We start from the raw sequence: 14,088 nt of genomic DNA, 5'->3' as shown, positions 1-14,088 counted from the left end.
TGGACCATTCCTGGGATCAGCAGCTCCCAGCACTGCATTCCTCCAGGAGCAGGCTGATGGTCTCAGCTACCAACTAAAAGACAAGAAAAATCTCATTTTCTTTTGAAAAAGTGGAGTAAGGAATCCATGGTGGCAGCGCTGTGCCACCGGTGCCATCTGTGCCACCACCCCGGCCCGGGGACGCGCCGTCATTCCCAGGATCATTCCTGGGATTGAGCGGCCTGATGCTCTCTGCCCCCTAAAAGAGGAGGAAAAACTCTCATTTTCTTCGTACAAAATGAGCCACAAGTGGATTTTGAAGTCTCGGAGGTGACAGCGCTGTGTCACCAGTGCCATCTGTGCCACCACCCCAGGGACATGCCAGGATTATTCCCAGGATTATTCCCAGGATTATTCCCAGGACTGGCACTTCCCAACGCTGATGTGCTGAGCTCCCACCTAAAACAGAAGGAAAAGCTGATTTTCTTCGGAAAAAGTGGCAGAAATGAGCCAGGAGTGGATTTTGGAGCCTCGGAGGTGACAGCAGCCATCCGTGCCACCACCCCAGCACAGGGACATCACTGCCATTCCTGGGATGATCCCACGTGGATTTATCCAGGAGCCTTTTTCTGGGTCTGGGCTGATGCTCTGAGCCCCTACTCCAAGGGAAAAGCTGATTTTCCTTGGAAAAGGAGGGGGAAATGAGCCAGGAGTGGATTTTGGAGCCTCGGACATGCCGTGAGGGCCTTGGCACCTTTCCCCAGGCTGTGTCACCCGGAGGGGACAGGACACCCCGGAGCCGGTGCCACCCTCTGCAATGAGATTTTCCAGCTGAAAATGTTGGGAAGAGGGAAAAACGGCACGGGGGACAGAGGGGGGTTCCCGGTGCTCCCCTTTTCTCCCCGACGGGCTCCGGGGAAAACCCAGGGGATCCCATGGGATGACCCAGCGCTGTCCTCGGAGGCTCTGGGGACCCCAAATCCCCCAAATCCCAGGGCAGGGACAATTCCAGCAGCTCGGGCCTGTCCTGCCTCCCTCTGCTCCTCCTCCCGGCCCTGGCACAGCTCCGCTTTGTCCCCAACTCCCGGGGACCCCCCGCGCCCCTCGGGGCGGTCCCTGCATCCATCGGGGCACTCCGGGATGGTTTCCCTTCCGAACTGGCTCCCGACCTGACGGAAATCCTTCATTTGCGCTTCAAAGCGCTCTGCAGCCGATCCTCGGCAGCAGCGGCCGCTCGGGGCTTTGTGGGGCCCTGTTTGCGGCAGATCCGGTCCTGCTGATCCCCGCAGATCCCTCCGGACCCCCAAGGACCCTGCAGATCCCATCCCTGCAGATCCTGTCCCTGCTGATCCCCGCAGATCCCTCCGGACCCCGCGGACCCCGACCCTGCAGATCCCTCCGGATCCCGCCCGTCCTGTCCCACCCTCGGGCGCCATTCCAGGGCCTCTTTGCCCTCCCCGGGCCATTCCCTGCTGGAAATTCCAACGGGAACGACCACCGAGTGCCGGTGCCCGCCCGGCATTGCCCCCCAAAATGTTCCCGGCCTCGTGGTGCGGTTTGAGCTCCCGCGGGAATCCTCTGGGATCTCGGCACCCCTGGGTGGTGCCCCCAGTGCCAGGGGTCTGTCAGAGCCTGGATGCCCTCCAGGATGCCCAGTCTGCCTCGGGAACCCCAGTTTGGAGCTCCCAGTTTGGGGCTTTGCTCCCTTTGATTCTCCTGCCTGGGCCCAAACCCCGAGCTGGATTTTCCAGCGGTTCCTTTCCCCACATCGTGCCAGAGCCATGCACCAGGATTTCTCCGTGCTGCCCTCCCCCATCTCGGCTTTGGGGCTGGATCCCCCTCGGTGCCCATCCCTGGGGCTGCTCTTTCACCCCCATTCCTGCAGAGGCCTTGGCGGGGATGTTTGGAGGGTCGGGGTCCCTCAGATCCCCCCTGGCCCATCCCTGGGGCTCTGCTCCCCATCCCAGCTCCTGCAGAGGCCTTGGCGGGGATGTTTGGAGGGTTGGGGTCCCTCAGATCCCCCCTGGCCCATCCCTGGGGCTCTGCTCCCCATCCTGTGCCCTCTGCTGGGGTGGGACGAGGCCCTGGCAGGAATCCTGCGCCAGCGGGGTCACTCAGGGCCGTGGGTCTGTCTGTGCCGTGGGTCATTCCAGGCTCTGTCCTGGAGATCTGCGGTGGCAGTGACGCCACTGAGGGGTCTGCAGGGGTCTGTCCCTGCCGTCGCTGTGTCCGTGCCGTGCCAGGCTCTGTCCTCGGGCACTGGGGCTGGCAGTGACCCCTCCCGGGGGGTTTTTGTCCCCCGCAGCCCCCGGCAGCGGCGGCGAAAGGAGAGCAGCTATTAATAACGCTGCGCACCGGGGAGAAGATGTGAAGATGTAATTCCATCATGGAAGCGGCTCCGGGAACGATTCAGGGAATAAAAAACGTTCGGGCGGGGGGGGGGGGGGGGGGCTGGGGGGCGGGGGCAGGGGGGGAGCCCAACCCCCACCGCGCGGGGCCGCGGCTCCGCCGTGCCGGAGACCCCCGGGATGGAGGGGAGACCCCCGGGATGGAGGGGGAGACCCCCGGGATGGAGGGGGGACCCCGGGATGGAGGGGAGACCCCGGGATGGAGGGGAGACCCCCGGGATGGAGGGGGAGACCCCGGGATGAGGGGAGACCCCGGGATGGAGGGGAGACCCCGGGATGGAGGGGGGACCCCCGGGATGGAGGGGGAGACCCCGGGATGAGGGGAGACCCCGGGATGAGGGGAGACCCCGGGATGGAGGGGGGACCCCCGGGATGGAGGGGAGACCCCGGGATGGAGGGGAGACCCCGGGATGAGGGGAGACCCCGGGATGAGGGGAGACCCCGGGATGGAGGGGGGACCCCCGGGATGGAGGGGAGACCCCGGGATGGAGGGGAGACCCCCGGATGAGGGGAGACCCCGGGATGAGGGGGGACCCCCGACCCCATGACCACCCTGGGGGGTCGGGGCGGGCACGGGAGGGGCCGGGGGTCGGTGCTGCCCCCCCGGGGGTCGGTGTTTCCCCCCCCCCGGAGCATCCCCGGTACCGGCCGTGCCCCGGGGGGGGCGGGGGGGTCACAGCCCCGGGGGCGGCCCCGGCGCGTGGCGGGGGAGGGGCCGCGGCCGCCCGGTGCCCACGTGGTTTGTCGGTGCCTCCGGAGCGGAAGAAACGGCGGCGGGGCCGGGGCTGCGGCGGGCACCGGGAGCGGCAGCGGGAGCGGCGGGACCCGGCGGGGCGGGGACGGAGCCGCATCCCGGCGGCGCCGCCGCAGCGCAGCAGCAGCGCCGGTGAGTGCGGGGCCTGGGCCGGGGGCACCGGGAGCGGCCGGGGGGGCGCAGCGGGCAGCCCCCGCCCCACCGGGCCTGTCCTCTCCCGCCGCGGCGCGACCCCGGCCCCATCTGCCCCCGCCGCCTCCAGCATCCCCGCTGCGTCCTCACCCGCGGCTCCATCCCCATCCTCATCCTCACCCGCGGCTCCATCCCCATCCTCATCCTCACCCGCGGCTCCATTCCCATCCCCATCCCCATCCTCATCCTCACCCCCATCCCCATCCCCATCCCCGGCTGGATTCGCATCCTCATCCCCACCCTCATCCCCATCCCCGGTTCCGTGCCCATCTCCGCCCGTGCTTCCATCCCGCTCCATCCCCATCCCCATCCCCGGCTCCATCCTCATCCTCATCCCGTCCCGGCTCCGCCCCGGTCCCCTCCTGCGTTTCCGTCCCCGTTCCCCCCCCCGGCGACCCCCGGCGCGGCGCGGCCCCGGCCCGGCCCGGGGGCGTTCGGGGACGGTTCCCGGAGGCTCCGGGGCCGCCGCAGGCCGGACCCCCCCGCTCACCCTATGGCGACCCCCGGCCGCGCTCACCCGCGCTCCGGGCCTGCCTCCGGGGCTCGGGGGCGCGCTCCACCCGTCCCCGCTTCCCGCCGGGTCTCCCCCGGTCCCACGCCGGTCCCACGCCGGTCCCACGCCCGCTGCCCCCGCTCGTGGCCGTGGCGGAGCCCCCAGACCCCCCCGCGCCCCCCCAGCCCCTCAGAACCGGGACAGCCGCGGGGGGGTCCCAGCAATGGTCGGGGCAGGGGGGGCTGCCCCAGGCCGGGTCCCGCCCAGCGCATCCTGCGGACCCCAAAAAGGTTTGGGGGGCAAGGCCTGTCCCAGGCCAGCCTCTGTGGGGGCCCGAGGCCCGGCAGCACCCGCAGCCTGGCACATCCTGTCCCATCCCCATTTCCTGTCCCGTCCCCATCCCCATCCCCTTCCCCATCCCCGTTCCCGTTCCCGTTCCCGTTCCCATCCCCATCCCCATCCCCATCCCCATCCCCATCCCCGTTCCCGTTCCCGTTCCCATCCCCATCCCCATCCCCATCCCCGTTCCCGTTCCCGTTCCCGTTCTTATCCCCATCCCCATTCTCGTTCCTGTTCCCGGTCCCTTCCCCATCCCCGTTCCCACCGGAGCCCTGAGCCGGCCGAGCCCTCCAGCAGTGTCCCAGTCCCGGTGAGCTGCAGCCGCATTTTTGCTCATTTCCCAAACCCCATTTCTGCATTTTCCCAAACCCCATTTTTGCTCATTTCCCAAACCCCATTTCTGCATTTTCCCAAACCCCATTTTTGCCCATTTCCCAAACCCCATTTCTGCATTTTCCCAAACCCCATTTTTGCTCATTTCCCAAACCTCATTTCTGCTTTTCCCCCAGGCATTTTCAGCCTCGAGGAGGGGCTGGCAGCGCGGAGGGAGCGGCGGGGACCCCGCCTGGACCCCGATGAGAGCAGCTCCGGCTCGCGGCCGATGTCCGGGGCTCCCGCGCCTGAGACGCGCCCGTGACAGCCCCTGACACGCCAGTGACACGCCTGTGACACACCAGTGACACGCCTGTGACACGCCAGTGACACGCCTGTGACACGCCTGTGACACGCCTGTGCCAGCCCGTGCCCCCCGCAGCCCTGCCCAGCCCGCGCCGCTTCGCCCCGCGCCTGGGGCCCGCTGCAAGGCAGGTGTCCAGGGAAACTGAGGCACGGCAGGCCGGGGGGCAGCGGGGACGGCCCGGGGGGCTCTGGGCAGGGCTGGGGACACGGAGGGTCCTGTCACTGCCGCGGTCCTGCTGGCAGGGCCTGGGACACCCCAGGGCTCCGCGGATCCTCATTTGGGGGGTCCCCAGAGCTCGGGGAGTCTGATCCTGGCTTTGGGGGTGCCTCAGTTTCCCCGGGGGGGGATGGCGGTGCCCTCCCTGCCCGAGCAGAGCTGTGTCCCCTCTGTCACCACCCCGGGGGTGGATTTAAGACCCCCGGTCCGTGATTTATTCATTTATTCCCCTCGGGACCCCCGGGCTGTCCCCGGCCCCACCAGCGGCTCGAGGGGGCCGCGCTGTCCCCTCCCCGTCCCCTGCAGGTCTCTGCTCCCTCCGCCAGCGCTGTGCGTGAATTACTCGTGCGGCGGCGCCAAGCAGAGCTCTGCCAGGGCTGCGCCTGCCCGGGGTCCCTGCCTGGGGCTGGGGGACACTGGAGGGGCTGGGGACAGTGGCAGGAGCCAGGGGGACACCAGGAGGGCTGGGGACAGTGGCAGGAGCCAGGGGGACACCGGGAGGGCTGGGGACAGTGGCAGGAGCCAGGGGGACCCTCGATAGGGGCTGGGGACAGTGACAGGAGCCAGGGGGACACCGGAGGGGCTGGGGACAGTGGCAGGAGCCAGGGGGACCCTGGGAGGGTTGGGGACAGTGGCAGGAGCCAGGGGGACCCTGGAGGGGCTGGGGACAGTGGCAGGAGCCAGGGGGACCCTCGATAGGGGCTGGGGACAGTGGCAGGAGCCCGGTGGCTCCCGGGGCGAGCACAGCCCCGGTATTTAGGGCACGGTGCGAGGCGTGGGAGGCCGGAGCAGCTCGCGTGCGGCACCGGCCGCTATTTCTGGTGCTCGTTCCCCCGAGGGGACGGCAGCAATGTCACCATGTCCCCCCGGGGGTGCTCTCTGCGCCCACCCTGGTGCTGACGGAGCCTGGCGGTGCCAGGACCTCTGTCCCCTCTTTTCCTGCTGGGGACAGAGGTGATGGCACAGCATGGCCAGTGTCCCCTTGTCACCCCAGGGACAGCGTGGGGTTGGAGCTGCTGCTGCTGGTGGCAGCTCCTGGGACTGTCACTGGGTGCCACTGAGCTCCCACAGACCCCGCCCTGGCTGTGTCACCACCCCGGTGTCCCCAGCGCTGCCCTGGTTGTGTCACCACCCCGGTGTCCCCAGCATTGCCCTGGCTGTGTCACCACCCCGGTGTCCCCAGTGCTGCCCTGGCTGTGTCACCACCCCGGTGTCCCCAGCATTGCCCTGGCTGTGTCACCACCCCGGTGTCCCCAGCCCTGCCCCGGTGTCACCCGCGTGTCCCCGCAGGCAGGACATGGACTCCATGTTCGAGGACGACATCAGCATCCTGACGCAGGAGGCGCTGGGGCCGGACGAGGACTGGCTGGACAGCCCCAACACCGACCTGTCGGGCGAGATGTGCTCGGCCTCGCACTTCGCCCTCATCACCGCCTACGACGACATCAAGAACCGGCTCACGGGGCTCGAGAGGGAGAACTCCACGCTCAAGCGCCGCCTCAAGATGTACGAGGTCAAGGTGAGGGGTCTGGGGGTTCCGGGGGGCGCGTGGGGCCGGGGGGACCCCGCTGACCGCCCGTCCGTGGCCGCAGTACCCCCTGATCGGTGAGTTCGGCGAGGAACACATCTTCTCCCTCTACGAGGCCAAGGAGAACTCGCTGCTCAAGAGCGAGAAGGCGTCGCTGCAGCAGCAGCTCAACCAGTTCCAGCACGAGGTGAGCGGGACAGGGGGCCTGGGGGGGCTCTGGGGGGTCCCCGAGCCGGCCACCACCCCCAGACCCGCCCCTAAATCCCCCCTATGTTCCCCCTGCAGCTGCAGAAGAGCAAAGAGCGGGAGGAGCAGCTGGAGGAGATGATCCAGGCCTACGAGAAGCTGTGCGTGGAGAAGGCGGACCTGGAGACGGAGCTGGGAGAGATGGTGGGTGACGGCCACCAGCGGGGTCCCTGTCCCTTCTCCACCACAGCACAGGGCCCGTGGTGTCCCCGTCCTTGGGGCTGCGGGGCTTTGGGGCGTTTGGGCCTCGTTGGGGTTTCAGGGATGCTCCGGTTTATCCATCTCCCCTCTCCCCCTGTGAGGCTCCGGTGTCCCCCGGGCACCCCCAGCTCCCCTTTCCCAGCCACGCCACTGTCAGCGGATGGACCCCACTCCAAAAATCGACCCCAAAATCCGCGCGTGCCGGGCTGCGGGGCCAGCAGAGCCCCGGGGAGCGGCCGAGGCTCAGCCGTGTCCCCCGTGTCCCCTCCCCGAGCAGCGGGCGCTGGTGGAGACGCACCTGAGCCGCATCCGGAGCCTGGAGCAGCAGCTGCGGCAGCGCGACGGCGGCGCCTTCCCCGGGCTGGGCGCCCAGGACGTGCCGTTCATGGCCCTGCACCCCGGCCCCGGGCTGAGCCACGGTGAGCCGCCCCCTCCCCGCCCCGCCGCGCCCCCCGGAGCCCCGGGCCGCGCCGGGGCTGAGCCGAGCCGTGCCCGCAGTGCTGGAGCGCGCCGGGGGCTGGCAGAGCCGCGGGCTGGAGGCCGAGCTGGAGGCGGCGCGCCAGGAGAACCAGCGCGCCCAGCACCGCGAGGAGCACCTCAAGGCCGAGTGCGAGAGGCTGCAGGCCGAGCTCAAACACCTGCAGGACAGCCGCGAGCAGGTGCGGGGCGGGGCGGGCCCGGCTGGGGTGGGCGGGGGCTGGGAGGGGGAATGGGGCAGGGTCTGACCCTAAAAAACCCCCCTAACCCCCTTCCTGCTTGTAAGTGTCTGGGAAAAGGAATGGGGCAGGGTCTGACCCCTTAGGACCCCTGATTCCTGATATGTGGGGTTTGGGTGCTGGGAAGTGTCTGGGAGGAGGAATGGGGCAGGGTCTGACCCTAAAAAACCGCCCTAACCCCCTTCCTGCTTATAAGTGTCTGGGAAAAGGAATGGGGCAGGGTCTGACCCACAAAACGCCCCTATCCCCCTTTCGTGATGGGAAGTGTCTGGGAGAAGGAACAGGGGAAGGCCTGACCCCTTGGGACCCCTCATTCCCATATCTGGGGTTTGGGTACCACGGGGTGTCTGGGAGGGGAAATGGGACAGGGCCTGACCCTAAAAAACCCCCCTAACCCCTCTTCCTGCTGGGAAGTGTCTGGGAGAAGGAATGGGGCAGGGCCTGACCCCTTGGGACCCCTCATTCCCGATATGTGGGGTTTGGGTGCTGGGAAGGGTCTGGGAGCGGGTTCAGGGCAGGGCCTGACCCCTTGGGACCCCCGTGCCCGGTGCTGGTGCTGAGGGGGCTCTGCTGTCCCCAGGAGCAGTCGGAGCGGGACATGGCCTGGGTGAAGAAGGTGGGCGACGACCAGTAAGTGCTGGGAGGGGACTGGGGGGGACTGGGGGGGGTGGGGACACACGGGACCGGCCATGGGGCACGGCGGCCACCCCACACCTCTGCACGGGGGGTTCCCCGCATTGAAGAGCTGCAATGGGGGGATCCCGCACTCCAAAATCACCAACTACGCCCCGGGGGCTGGGGCTGAGCGGGGCTGCGGGCGTGGGGTGCCCGGGGCCCGGTGTCCGGTCCCGGTGTCCGTGTGCTGTCCCGGTGCCCGGTCCCGGTGTCCGTGTGCTGTCCCGGTGCCAGGTCCCGGTGTCCGTGTGCTGTCCCGGTGCCCGGTCCCGGTGTCCGTGCATTGTCCCTGTGTCCGGTCCTGGTCTCCGTGTACTGTCCCGGTGCCCGGTTCCAGTGACCGTGCATTGTCCCGGTGCCCGGTCCCGGTGTCCGTGCGCTGTCCCGGTGCTCAGTCCCGGTGTCCGTGCATTGTCCCGGTGCCCGGTCCCGGTGTCCGTGCATTGTCCCTGTGTCCTGTCCCGGTGTCCGTGTGCTGTCCCGGTGCCCGGTCCCGGTGTCCGTGCATTGTCCCGGTGCCCGGTCTCGGTGTCCGTGCGCTGTCCCGGTGCCCGGTGTGGGCTCGGCGCTGCCTCCAGAGGGCACTGACGGCTCGCGGCTGCCGAGAGAGCGGCACCGAGCGGCACCGAGCGGCACCGAGCGGCACCGAGCGGCACCGAGCGGCACCGAGCGGCACGGGGGCAGTCGCGGTTTCCCCGGAACCCCCCAAAAGCCCCCGAGGTCTCACGGTGGCACCGGGGCGGGGGCGCTGTCCCCGCGGTCCCCACGGCGGGCGGTGACAGCGGGCCCGAGCTGCGGACGGATGGAAGGTGACGCGCGGCCCGGGAAGGGGCTCGGGCGCCGTTTCGGGGCCGGCTCCGGCCCCTCCTGCTCCGGAGGTGTTGGAAGCCGTCGCCGTTTCTGTCGCCCCGGTGCAGATCAGAGCCGGGGGATCCGGGGGGAGCTCCCGCCTCTCTCCCTTCCCCTCCTGAATTCCCTCAATTTCCATCAATTCCCTCATTTCCATAAAATTCCATCACCCGAGCTCACCCCCAGATCGCCCCCACCCCTTTCCCGCAACACCCGCGGAGATGAAAACTGCCAAATATCTCCATTAACCGATCACCCAAATCTTTATGTCTCAAGCCCAAATTCACCACGCTGGGACGGGGAAACTGAGGCAGGGCTGGCTGCTCACCCCCTCCCCGGGCACAGCTTTTCCCTGCGCGCTCTTTTCGTGCCGATTCAGCTCTTTTGTGTCACCTGCTTCTCTCCGCACTGTTCTTTTGGGTGTGAAAAGCGCCTTATCGGCGTTTTCCATCTCCGGGTGATTTTCTGGTGCTTCTGCCGCGCTGTGCTTGGGGCGGGGGTCCCCCCGCGTCCCGATCTTCCTTTGTTTTGGTTTGTTTTCTGAGGTTTTGACTTTTTTGGCTTTCTCAGCTCGCAGTTATTCCCTCTTGTTCTCCCTCCCGAGAAAAACCAGGAGCCAAATCTCGAGGAAAGCCCTGGAAAGAGCAGGGTGGGGATTTGGGGGGTCAGGCCACCCCTCCCACTTCCCCGCCCCGCGTTTTTGGGGAGATTGTGTGGGTTTTAATGACTCTTGCACCCATGGGTGCCAATGCCGGGCATGTCCCCACCCCTGGCTCCGCCAGCTCTGCAGCAAAAAGGGGCCTGGGGGACACAAAGGTGACATCCTGTGGGTGTCCCCTGAGGGTTTTGTTTTTCTTTTCCTTCTTTTCTTTCTTTTCCTTTTCCTCCTTTTCCTCCCTTCCCTTCTTTTCCTCCTTCTCCTTCTTTTCCTTCTTTTCCTCCTTTTCCTCCTTTTCCTTCTTTTCCTTCCCTTCCCTCTTTTCCTCCTTCTCCTCCTTTTCCTCCTTTTCCTTCTTTTCCTCCTTTCCTTACTTTTCTTTCCCCTCCTTTTCCTTTTCTTCTTCACCTCTCTATTTTGATTTTTTTTTCTCTGTGTTATTTTCCTCCTTCCCCCCTCGCTCTTTCCCCTCCTCTCCCTCACCCTTTTCCTCACTTTCCCCCTCTCCCGCTCCTTTCCCACCTCTCCGGGCCGCGGTGCCCGGGGGCGCGGCGGGGCCCGGCGCTGTCAGCCGCGGTTACGGCGGCGGCTCCGGTGCCCGCGGTGTCACAACGGCTCAGCGGGACCGAGAGGGGACAGCCGAGCTCCGGCCCCGCGGCTCCTCTCTCCCCTTTCTCGCGTCCCGGCCGAGAATCCCGAATGGCTCGGAAAGCGACACCGGCTTGGGGCAGAATTGACGATTCTGGCAGCGCTTCCGAGCGGGGGGAGCCGCGCCCGCCGCGTCCCGGCTGCTCCGGGGCGGGTCCGCGGCCGCCGCTTCTCCCTTCGGAGTCAGAAAAGTGAATTTGGCTTGGTTTGAGTTGGTTCTGGGGGTCCCCGGGGCTGTGTCACCCGCAGAGTGTCCCCTTTGGGAATTGTCCTCTGGATCGGGACAATTGTCCTCGGAATTGGCCGGGGTGGAGAGAGGGAACCTCAGACACCCTGAGGTGGCTTTTCTTCACCCTGGGCCATTATTTCCCTCCCTTTCCTGGAGGAATGCTGGCAGCACCATCCAGGCAGCAGCCCTAAACCTTTTTAAGCTGTATTTATTAAAAAAACCAAACCAAAAACCAAACCAACCAAAATTCCAAGGGGGAGGTCAAGCCCTGCTGAAGGATTCCACCCCTGCTGGAGGATTTAATCCCCGCCGGAGGATTTAACCCCTCCCGAGGGATTTAATGGGATTTAATCCCCGCTGAAGGGTTTCTCCCGTGGCCCCCTTTGCCCCTTGCAGGGTGAACCTGGCGCTGGCCTACACGGAGCTGACGGAGGAGCTGTGCCGCCTGCGCAACCTCAGCTCGCTGCAGAGCCAGATCCTGCGGGCGCTGCTGCAGGACAAGAGCCTCAACGGGGGTAAGGGGGACCCGGGGGCTGCCGGGCAGGGACGGGGGCACAAACACTGGGAAAATGGGTGGGTGGGCTCAGCCTGTGGGTGGGGGTGAGCTCTGGTGGGTGTCAGTCCCCAGGGGTGCCCAGCCCTGGGAGTGTCCCACAGCAAGGGCGTCCCTAGCTGGGTGTAACTGGGAGTATCCATCCCAAAATATCCACACCTGGGAGCATCCATACCTGGGAGTGTCCCATCCCTAGAACATCATCCCTGGGAATATCCCATCCCCAAAACATCCATAATTGGGAGCATCCATACTTGGGAGTATCCATTCCAAAATATCCATACCTGGGAATATCCCATCCCCAAAACATCCATAATTGGGAGCATCCATACTTGGGAGTATCCATTCCAAAATATCCATACCTGGGAATATCCCATCCCCAAAACATCCATAATTGGGAGCATCCATACTTGGGAGTATCCATTCCAAAATATCCATACCTGGGAATATCCCAGCCCAAAAACATCCATAATTGGGAGCATCCATACTTGGGAGTATCCATCCCAAAGCAGCCGTACCTGGGAGCCTCCCAATCCCAAAATTCTCCCATGCCTGGGAGCATCCATAGCTGGGAGCGTCTCATTCCAAAATATCCACGCCTGGGAGCATCCATATGTGGGATCATCCACACCTGGGAATGTCCCATTCCAAAACCACCCATAACTGGGAGTGTCCATCCCAAAATATCCATCCCTGGGACCATCCATCCCTGGCTGCATCCCCCCCAGAATCTCCCATCCCTCCGGGGGTCCCCACGGCCGCATCCCCCCCGCTCCCTCTGGGATGCCCCAGGACGTCAAGGCACATTTTCCACATTTTCCCCATTTCCTCACTTCCCAAGCCGCGGCGCTAACCCGGCGCGTTTCCCGCGCGTCCCCCTTGTCCCGCGCCAGGCCAGCGCCACTCGCCGCTGTCGCAGTGCCACTCGCCGGCCCAGCAGCGCCGCTCACCCGCCCCGCAGTGCCCCTCGCCCGTTCCGCCGGGCCGCCCGCAGTGCCAATCCCCCGCCCTCCAGCGCCGCTCGCCGGGACCCCCGAGCCAATCTCCGGCCCAGCAGCGCCGCTCGCCCGCGCCCGGCCCGTGCCAGTCGCCGGCCCAGCAGCGCCGCTCGCCGGTGCCGCCGCCCAGCCAGTCCCCGGGGCAGCAGCGCCGCTCGCCCGCGCCGCCGCCGCCGCCCTGCCCGGCCCCGGGCGCGGCGTCCCCGCACCGCCTGCCCGCCGAGCGCATGGAGCTGCCCTACGCCAAGCCCTCGAGCCGCCACATCAAGGCCGGCTTCCAGGGCCGCCGCAGCTACTCGGAGGTGACCAACGTGGCGCTGTACCAGCAGAGCCGCTCGCTCTGGCTGCAGCCCGAGGCCTCCACGCTGCCCAAGCACCGGCCCTACGGCGAGGTCTACCTGGGGGCCGCGGGGGCCCCGCTGAGCGCCCACGAGCCCTTCGAGGAGCACGTGCGCTTCGAGAAGCAGTCGTCGGACGAGGAGGAGTGGGCGCTGCCCAGCCCGCCCAGCCCCGAGGCCGGCGCCATCCGCTGCGCCTCCTTCTGCGCCGGATTCCCCGCGCCCGACGCCGACGCCGCGCACCGGACGGCGGCCGCCTACGCCCGCGCCGAGCACGCCCAGTCCTGGCCTTCCATCAACGTAAGGAGGAGCCCCGCGATGTCCCCGTGGGGTTTGGGGTGGGTTGGATCGAGGGAACCCCCCCGGCGAGGTGGTACCCCGGGGAGAGGCGGCGTGCCTCAGTTTCCCCGTTTGTCGCCCGGCTGGCTGGGGGCAATGGGGGGTGACGGAGGGGGTGACAGAGGGGACGTGGCAGCGCGGGGGTCTCAGCGCCGCCCCGTGCCCCCGCAGCTGCTGCTGGAGACGGTGGACTCGGAGGTGCGGAGCTGCCCGCTGTGCCAGCTGGCCTTCCCCATCGGCTACCCGGACGATGCCCTGGTCAAACACATCGACTCGCACCTGGAGAACAGCAAGATCTGAGCCTCGCCCCCTTCCCCACCTTTGGATGCTGCATGGAAACACACCGGGAGCGCCCGCCTCCCGAAATACCTCCAAGTCTTCAGTAGCTACGGAAAGACTGAGCCCCCCCGGCCCCACCCAGAGCCCCCCGGAGCCCCCGGCCCGCTCCGAGCCGGTCCATCCCCGCCCGCCCCACTCCCGTGCCAGGCTCGGGTGCTCCAGGGTCACGCCGTGCCAGGCGGTGGCCGCAGGGGACCCGTGTGTGCCCCTGGGTGTCCTCTGTCCCCTCGAGTGTCGCTGCTCGATCTCAGGGAGGGTCCGAGGGGCCGAGCCCCCAGGAAGCAGGAGAGGGGAGGGGAGGGGAGGGGGCCGCCCCTGCCCCGGCCCGAGGGGTCCCAGCTGGGGCCGGGGGTGGGAGCGGGGGCAGCTGCTCGTCCTCGGTCCCTTTGCCTCGTCCCGCCGGTTCAAGCATCTTTCCTCTCTTTTACACTGAAAGCAGCCCCCACCCCCCGGATTTCCCCCCTCCCCACAACGATGCTGCTGAGAAACGAGCCCGGAGGAGCAGCATGGACCCCCCAGCCCCCCAACATTGCACTGGGCTCCCAGGGGCTCCCCCGGCCCCCCCCGCGCGGCGTGGGGACAGCGCAGCCCCCCGGCAGCCCCCCCAGACCCCGCTTCAACGGGGCTGCAGGCGGCTGCTCGCCCCGAGCCCCCCGCCCCGTCACCCCCGTCCCCCCACGTTCGATCTACCTCAAAGCCGCCGGGAGAGGG

At 67.3% G+C, this 14,088-nt stretch overlaps 1 protein-coding gene across 1 annotated transcript; it reads left to right on the top strand.

Annotated features, from left to right (window-relative positions):
* Positions 1 to 6,357: 6,357 nt before the first annotated feature.
* Positions 6,358 to 13,338, top strand: TBKBP1 (TBK1 binding protein 1). The gene is made up of 9 exons (XM_058820726.1): positions 6,358 to 6,579; positions 6,653 to 6,775; positions 6,874 to 6,978; positions 7,313 to 7,454; positions 7,534 to 7,694; positions 8,332 to 8,381; positions 11,207 to 11,325; positions 12,257 to 12,999; positions 13,210 to 13,338. Exons 1-9 carry the CDS (start codon positions 6,358 to 6,360, stop codon positions 13,336 to 13,338), a joined length of 1,794 nt encoding a protein of 597 aa, XP_058676709.1.
* The last annotated feature ends 750 nt before the right edge of the window (positions 13,339 to 14,088 follow it).

Source organism: Ammospiza caudacuta, chromosome 27, assembly GCF_027887145.1.
Source record: "Ammospiza caudacuta isolate bAmmCau1 chromosome 27, bAmmCau1.pri, whole genome shotgun sequence".
Classification (NCBI taxonomy): domain Eukaryota; kingdom Metazoa; phylum Chordata; class Aves; order Passeriformes; family Passerellidae; genus Ammospiza; species Ammospiza caudacuta.
The sequence above is the reverse complement of the archived record's forward strand: the minus strand, read 5'-3'. Positions and strand labels throughout refer to the sequence as shown.

What these genes read in the sequence shown, in the direction of transcription:
- TBKBP1 (XM_058820726.1), top strand. Translation starts at nt 6,358, where the DNA reads ATGGACTCCATGTTCGAGGACGACATCAGCATCCTGACGCAGGAGGCG. An exon ending in TCAACCAGTTCCAGCACGAG is followed by an intron (nt 6,776 to 6,873) that starts GTGAGCGGGACA and finishes TTCCCCCTGCAG; the next exon opens with CTGCAGAAGAGCAAAGAGCG. An exon ending in CGGCCCCGGGCTGAGCCACG is followed by an intron (nt 7,455 to 7,533) that starts GTGAGCCGCCCC and finishes CCGTGCCCGCAG; the next exon opens with TGCTGGAGCGCGCCGGGGGC.